The 8,690-nt window shown below is 42.6% G+C and overlaps 1 protein-coding gene across 1 annotated transcript; it reads right to left on the minus strand.

The window, feature by feature from the left end:
* Positions 1 to 146: 146 nt before the first annotated feature.
* Positions 147 to 8,160, minus strand: akt1s1 (AKT1 substrate 1 (proline-rich)). Its single transcript, XM_034190804.1, has 6 exons — positions 8,032 to 8,160; positions 6,929 to 7,601; positions 6,574 to 6,838; positions 4,843 to 4,926; positions 4,580 to 4,755; positions 147 to 852 (listed from the first exon to the last, which is right to left on the minus strand). Exons 2-6 carry the CDS (start codon positions 7,313 to 7,315, stop codon positions 715 to 717), a joined length of 1,050 nt encoding a protein of 349 aa, XP_034046695.1. The 5' UTR covers positions 7,316 to 7,601; positions 8,032 to 8,160; the 3' UTR covers positions 147 to 714.
* Between the last annotated feature and the right edge of the window lie 530 nt (positions 8,161 to 8,690).

The following is an 8,690-nucleotide window of genomic DNA, read 5'->3' on the forward strand; positions in this document are numbered from 1 at the left end:
TCTCGTGGACTAACAGCTAGTTTAGCAATTTTCATCACAAAATACTAAGCACAAAATTTCACATGCCAGGTTTTTAGTTTTCTTTAAGTTTGTTTGTTTTATCCCCCATTTTCCACATTTAAAAGGTCATTTAGCCAAACTGCATAAATTTAGACTTCCTGCACAGCTGCTTTAAGACAAAATAAAACAGTAAAGCATTTAAAAAGGTTGATATATTTTGATAAACTTTTACATTCCACAAAGTTGGTTACTGTTGAGTCAAAATTAATCCAAGCTTCAGCTTCACAACTTTTAATTCTGTAGAAGCTGTGGAACTGCTGCCTATTATGTCGGCACTTCGTCACTCAACAGATTATTTAACCAAATTTTCCAGGAGCACCACACACTGTCGATGAGACGCCGTGTGTCAGTGTGGATGGTGCAGTCGGTTTCTGATCCTTACGTATGTAGTGTAGAATTAAACCGTGTAGTGACGGGGGTGTACAGTGGTGAGACGGGGCATTAGTGTTGATATCAACAGTGTTTTTTTTTTTTTCCCTCACTTACTCCTTGAATGTGCTGTTAATTTTGGTTAGCGATAAATAAATGGGGGTACTAGCTTTCGCGCTGTTTCACAAAGTCAACATCACGTCTGCAAGCCCAAAAAGGCTCACAGTTCCTCTCAGAGGTACGTCTCTCCCTCTATCCCCTTCACGTTGGCTCTTCCTGTCTTTCTCAGTGCTTGAGGGAGAAGTCTCCTGTGTTTAGACGGGGCCGGGGCAGGGCCCCAAACATCTCAGTCCCATCAGTGGCTCCAGGAGCCAGCAAGGCCTTCATACTGGCAGCAATGTGCTCCAGGTCGGCACAACCCACCTAAAGGAAGGAGAGAACGTGTACGTCAGCAATGGGATGGCAGTGTGTGTACACCAACAATTTGAAGGAAATAAACAAATCAGATTTTTTTCTTCTTTTGTAAAAGGTTCATTCTGATTTTTTTTTTTCTTTTAATCAAACATGGGACTTTTCACAAATCAATCAATATTCTCAAAAACATGGGTGACACCTAAATGTGCATTCCAACATTGAATGGTAAAAAAATGGTAGATGGACTGGATTTATATAGTGCTTTTCCATCTGCATCATATGCTCAAAGTGCTTTACAATAATGCCTCACATTCACCCCGAGATGAGGGTGCTGCCATACAAGGTGCCCACTACACACCGGGACCAACAAGGGGATTTAAGGACCTTACATTATGATGTAGTCGGCAAAAAATGGTACACAGAATCCGTAGGGTGTCTGAATACTCAGAAGGCATTTAGTCAAATGGTACCCTGATGATCTACTACTTCCATAATGTGACTACATGACAGTATCCCATGATGCAGCTGGAGCCTGTTACCCAAAGAACAACTTCCCAGGAAAATTCTAAGAAGTTGGCAGAGATACATGAAAATCTTAGGAGCATCCAAGAGCCCATAGATGGTAACAAGAGAAGTCAGCCCAGGTCAGGGGTAGGATTAGTCCCAGGCCCAGTTCGTATCTGACCGACTTCTCCTGTATCCCCATGGATTTGTACAAATACACATCAGGAGCAGTTTAAACATTGCAGCATACATTGGTACACACATCTGCATCACATCTAAACATCTGGGTCAAGGTAAGATGGCAGCAGCATAGTATTAGTAGTGGTATGAATTGTGTTCTTACTACTCTGCCACTTACTTCTACAGTAATGGTTAGGTAGTACATAATAACTGACATTAAGTACCCGGATGCAGGGATGGTGGAAAAACATGGTTCTGAACTGGAATATGCCTGTGGAACATACCATTTGGGTGGCGGCAAGTTATTGATGAGGGCTGCTCTTTGCGATTTTTATAAAACTCAAAACGTGAGACAAAGACAGTACAGTGCCCACGACTTTTATGTCCGATAGATTCATGCCAATTATTTCTTTGTGATTTACTAACACCAGCTAACCAGTGAACTGCTACATGACGCTGAGTTTGAAGACATGTCAATATGTCTTCATATTAGTGTTCAATACAACCCCAAATCAGAAGGTGGGATGGTTTGGAAAAAGCAAAGATTCTTACATTTACTTTGACTTTTATTTAAGTACGGGCAATATAAAGCCAAGATATTTCCTCTTTTTTTTTCTAGTCACTTTATACCTGCAATGCATTCTGAAAAAAAAAAAACACACATTTGTAAGCTAAAGCATGTACCATATTGTAATGCTGCCATTCCTTTTCACAACACTTGAAAGGTGATAGCACCGAGGCTACTAAACGATGACGTGTTTCATGTGTTGCTACGTCCCATTCTTAAACATTTCAATAATAGTCTCATACATGTGATGACAAACTGGAGATCCTCTGCCTAGCATAGCTCCTTCAGGGCTCGGCTGACCGTGGAAACAGCTTTTGTACCAAATCATGATCACCTGTTTGAAATAACTTTTAATTTTTGTATTTATTTCTTTGTAACCACATTACTGGCCTTAAACTGCTCCTGTCCCAACTTTTTTTTTTTTTTTGAGGGGGGGGGGGGGGGGGTTGCAGACCTACAAATCAAAGTAAAAATATGAATCACTGAGGGTTTTTTTTTCATTAGTATTTTTCTATACCATCCCAACTTTTTCTGACTTGACGCTGTAGTAACCATAGCTCTATTTTCAACCAATTCCTCAAAACAACTACTCTGAATAACTCCTGAAATGAATCAATTTGATTTCAACCAGAAAATGTCAAAGTACTCTCCAGAGTCAAAGTACTGGAGCCAGATTTTGAACGCGTCCTGTGATCTTGACTTCTAGATTTTTCTCAAAATCTAAATTACAATGTGCTTAGTTGACCCTCATTCATCGCCTCAAATTTGGCTGAAATCAGTTACTTTAATCCACTAACCCCTGTTCATACTACACCCGTCTGATGTGTGCGTTACTCCCTGATGATGTCCACCTACCTAAAGTTATTTTCGGGATACGGTAATGGATTGGTGACACCACCAATCCATCTTGGTAGTTGACAAGCAGAACACAGGGAATGCGACAGCAACGTTTGCTCCCAGCTGGTTTTGGTACCTCGAATGAACCAATATGGTCAACAAAAAAGGTTCAGAAGATGGACACATTGTTCCTGTACTATGCAGGGAATTTCCAGAATGTTCCAAAAGATTCCTGAACATTAACGCTCCGAGCACTGCAGTGGTGTGATGACAAATACTGCATTCTTCTCGGTGCTTTAAAAGTTGCAATAAAAATCAACAACATATTCCTCACACATGTCCCTACGTTTGCCCATTTTTGAAGCAAAGTTTTGTCATTTTTGTGAAGTAGATCCTAATGTTTGATGTTTTACTATGAAACAAATGTTTCCAGCTGAAAAGAGATAAAGATCATTTCAAGTTGTAAGTAGCACTCATTAGGGCAGGGGCGCTTTTAAACTTAAATATGGGACCGGATGAAGTGATCTGACCTCCTCATGCTACAAAAATATGACCTTCATCATAAATGCATAACATCTGCCAAATCTGGTGCAGATCGCTTTGGCGCCATTTGACAGAATCACAAGAAAACAAAAACCCCAACTTGACAAGATTTATTCAATTACGATTTCTTTCTGTGAAAAGCTGCAACCATCTTTGTCTTTTCACACTTCAGATCTTGATCTCCTGGCCCCTCTTCCTCAAGCTGCAGAAGTACGAGTCAGCAGAAATGTATAAGAGGAAGAACGAATATGAACGTTCCAAATTGTTCATTACATAGCAACCAAGTTACAAAAAAACAGACTCTGCAATTTTGGCACAAATATATATATATAGTATTACAGTGTGTGACAGACTGAGATCCAGGCTTTCAGCGACTTCCTGACTTGGCCATCAGATGTGCATTTGTGTGCGGTGAAAGAGTCAAACGGTGTAGAGAGAATGACTTATCTCAGCAGCCACATTCATGTCTCTGAGTCCTTGGTCTTTGAGATCAGGAGGCACATGGGAAGAGTTTATGGAGTCATGAGGTCACTGGACGGAGATGTATGGCAATGCTGATATCGCCCAAGTCTTCAGCATCCTGGTTCTTCCCATCTTACTGCATGGCTGTCAGATGAACCACTGACCTAAGGCGGCAAATGGATGTCTTTCTTACCAGGTCTCTTCAGAGGATCCTTGGGTGCTGGACTGACTTAGTGTCAAATGAGGTTCAACTTGGGGAGATGCTGATGAGACGTGTCACATACTGTGACGGAGCATCAGCTGTGACATTTTGGCCATGTGGTGCATTTCTCTGTGCATGATCCAGCACGCAGGTAAGCAGTGTTGAGGACCTCAGTGGTTAGAGAAGGTCAAATGAACAACCATGACTCATCTAACGGTGGCTGATGGGTGGCTACTTTCAAGAGGTTGGGACGGACTATGTGTCTGCCTGGTTGGTTGCTATCCAACACCCAAGGCATGGTGTAAGACCCATGCATGCTCCCAGACTTGACTATCCAAACTTTTGTTCCCTTCAAACTAAGGCAACCCGAGCTCACAAATCACAAAAGGTTAAAATTGTTTGAAAGATGGTTTTAGGAAAGCACATTCCCATCCACTAACCCGTTCTCCGCTGTGGCCATCACCCTGAGCAGCTCTGTTTCCTCGGCAGGCCCACACAGGCACAGATACTGGCAGGGAGCGAGCCAGAGCCATTGGGTGAGCGTGGCGTGATGCATAGGGGACATAACCCATAGCCATGGTGTGTGAGGGCGGAGGGGCATCTTCACTCAATGAACCTACAACAGAAAGAAACATTTCTGAGATGCACAAACTCGGACCTTATGCTTACACGAAAAAAACAAAACAAAATAAGAAACTCTTACCATCAGTACTCTCCTCCTCCCCATCAGACTCAAAAAAAGGTTCACAGTCTCGAGAAAGAGAATCCTCATCCATAGAAAAAACACCTAAACGAGAAAGTTAGAAATTCTCACAAACTGTTTCTTAGCAAGTTTGACTTTGTGCTGACATTTGTGGTAAACATCTGGCAGGATTCAGGTTGAACATGTGACCACTAAATCTTGGCGTGACGAGTTCTTACATTTGTTGGTTTCAGTCGAGGTGCCTTTGATCAAGTGGAAGTCAGGATTTTTGGAAGGCCATTCAAAAGGTTTAATACTAACCTGCTTTATCCATTCCACAACCAGCTCTGCGGTACGTTTGGGATCATTGACCTGCTTGACCACGCCCACCTCAACCTCTGGGGTATTCTGAAGTCCCAAGATGGTGCAGGTCCTTGCTACAGATAACCTCAGCAGGGTCTAATTTGAAGTGAGGAGCTCATGAGTAAATCACCTGCTGAGGCAACTGGTTCCAACGAAAAACCTTGGCCCTTCATGGTACACTGTCACCAACCCTGGTCTCACTGGTGGTTTGAGGTTTTGCTTAAGAATTTTGAGGTAGTACTTAATTACATCATCCACTCTGTGCAATGAGCCACTTTCCCTTTTGCTCGCGTGACGGAGGCCAGCAAGAGTCGCTGTGCAATACTAGTCAGTAAACCTCACTCCCCAACAGCTAAAAGGATTCTCTCACCACAAGGTCAGAGCCCTGGGTTTCAGCCTTCTGGTTAGAGAGTTCACCTCACAAGCTACTACACTCGACTGTTCATGGGTTGTTCCAAACCAGTTTTCACTCGACTAAGGATAATAGTTTGAGTGTTCTTCCAGACCTGGGCAAAGTTGTTACACCTCACAGGAACTTGTTCAATTGTTTAACATGTTGATCTTGGAAGCAGCAGTTGTTTGAACACCAGAGTTCTTGACTTGCATAAACCTACGATCCTCTTTCCTGCACTGGCCATCTTGGACTTTGCCCATTGTTGGTCACTCCAACAAGTAAGAGAAGTATGTCCAATATAGGCCCAGAGGCCCACTGGTGCCAGTGCTCATCCCTGAATTCTGTAGTGGGATGCATTCAAGACTCTACAACTCCCCCTGGATGGGACATTAGTCTGATGACGATTACTTCCCCACACAAGGCCATTACCCGTTTATAGCTGGGGGGACTGGGGCAATGCAGATGAAGTGGACTGCACAAGGACAGACAGGTGGCATGATCCAATGAGTGCTGGCAAATTAGAGAAGCTACCAGCTGTAGAAAATCCTGGTCATCCTGGAAGTACATTTTGAAATTTTCAGATCCCCTGGATTAATAATTTCAGTGGGTGTATGTAGTATGTACAAGTGCATCTAAAAAAAAAATATCATGTAAAAAGACTAATATTTTTGGTCACTTATTTTAGAAAGTGAAAATTTTACATACTCTGGACTCATGACATATAAACTAAATGTTTCAAGATTATTTTTTTAAAGTAATTTCAGTGGACTGGCATGACCAGGAACAGTAGATCCCAGATCTTTTAGGAGACGTACAGAGAACAGGTCTTAATTTGGATGTAAATACTGTCAAATTAAAGATGACACCCTGTGGTTTCATCTTGTATTCATGAGGTGTTTTCAGCTCCAGCATGCTGTAGTACACCATTTAAATCAATCTGTAAATGCCCAAATATCTACAGACCTGAATGCACTTTTCCCCCCATGTATCCTTACCAGCACTTTCATTTTCGTAGGGTCTCCTCTCATCCATATCTTCTTCTTCGTCCTCATCCTCTTCTTCCAAATCCACAATCCCGGCCCTCTGTCTCCCTTGCTCAGTCGCTACCAACGCACTCTTGTCCCGCTCACGCTCTCCGTTTACGTTTCGCCCAGAAGAGTGTCTGGTTGGAACTCCTGGGCTATAGATTGAAGGGTAGCTTTGGGAGTAGAGCCGTCCATTGGGACTGACTCCACCCACTCCATTGTCCCCAGTAAAACCCTGCAATGACAGAGACGCAACCATAACTGTCATCATATACGTTTTAAATTAACACCACAACACAGTATGTAGTGCAGACAGCTCACTCACCCCCCTGTGTCCAGCGTCAGAGGTCTGGTCAAGCCCCACTTTGGCTCCTCCCTCTCCGTCTGCCTGCCGGGTATGTCTTTGGGCTGTCAGCATGGTCATAGAGTGCAACACACCAATGTCATCAATGTAGCGGCGTGCTGACTCGGCCAGAAACCCCTGACCCCACACGCTATACGAGTAATTACATTCCCTAGGAAAGGCACTGCTACTGTCCTGCTTCCTTGCGCTATCTCCATCGGCTGCTTGGAACTTCTTACACGCTGAGATTATGGCCAGGTCACAGCCTGACTTTTGGCAGTAGGTTTCCATAGCAGAGATGAGGGAGAGCCAGCTCTCTCTGTGGTTGTCGGGGATGTCCGGGTTGGCTGGCTGTGTGATGGAGGCCATAACGATTCTGGTTACAGCTCGTCTAGATGGACCGTCTTAATGCAAGAAGAAATGAACACTGCTGAAGGACTATTTTTTAATGGTGGCAAACTTGAGAAACTCTTGAAGCTTGAAATGTAGTAGGATTTAAAGTTGGGGTTTTTTTTTTCTTCTATCTTGCTGGTGGACGACTCTTTTCTTCACTGGTGGAGATGAAGTCAAGCACAGGCACTGAGTGATTTAAAGATGTTGTATATGAAGCTGAGCCTTTACGCAAGGAAGAGACGGTGCAAGCTGCTGGTGATATCTGCATTAAAAAAAACAACAAAAAACCTACATAAGTCGTTTTAGATTTTGATTTGTGCTTCAAGAGGATCTGTGCTTTAGTTTTACAACAGATTGCACTTATCATATCGTCATTATGTGCAAACACAGCCCGGATCAATCAGTCTGTCGCAGTCTCCGACGTCTCTGCTCAACATCAGACAATGCTAACTAGTGCACCTTTGGAAAGCCGATTGAGCCATCTATTTTTAGTGCCATCACTGCCATGCATTCAGCCTTGTTGCATGCGTGCGTGCACGTCCCAGGCTGCGCTGCTGCAGCTCCTGTTGTTGTCCAGCTTGTTTATTCAACCTCCACATGATTCAGCCGCACTTCACCTCCATTTTACGCTTTAACAACAACCCGGCGACACACGGACAAAGTGGCTGAAACCACGGAAGACGTTCACATACCTGTTCAGTTTCTTTCTTTCGCCTTCCCAGATATTCTCGAACCCCCCCTTTTTTTTTTTTTTTTGTTCCTTCCTCCGCCTATGATTCCTCTCTCTCCCCTAGCTAGGCTTCTTCTCAACAAACGGCAAGCTAGCCAAGTTTAATAAAAGACATTTCCTGGAAACACTTTCAAAATAAAATCCATGCGGGGGTTTCAGGGAAAATCAGAAATAATAAAAGGAAGGAAATTATTACAAAAATCAAAGTGTAGTCCGTGAAAGAGAAGGAATATTTGTTTTCTCATACTCCCCCCACCTCATATTTGGGGTTCCACTTACACCTAGTTTGTGTGTGCATTATTTTACAGTTCGGTTTCGCTACTGGTCACTATTTTGTTCACATGGCTATAACATAATTATAATATTATTAAAACCTTTAAACTGTTTTTTTTTATTTGTTTTTGTGTTGCTTTGTTTTATTTATTTAGTAGGCGAAAGCTTTAATTTGAAGACAGGAATCAGCCTTTCAAGCCATCAGTAAAGTCACATTTGTGCCATCAAACCAAAGACTCGAACGCATATTGTTGTGTTCCTTTTTATGACAATCGTCTGCATTTATATATTTGTTCATTTTTGTATATTGAAATTTCAAGTAAAATTTTATAAGGAAAAAAGACTCGA

This window comes from Thalassophryne amazonica, chromosome 16 (assembly GCF_902500255.1).
Source record: "Thalassophryne amazonica chromosome 16, fThaAma1.1, whole genome shotgun sequence".
Lineage (NCBI taxonomy): Eukaryota > Metazoa > Chordata > Actinopteri > Batrachoidiformes > Batrachoididae > Thalassophryne > Thalassophryne amazonica.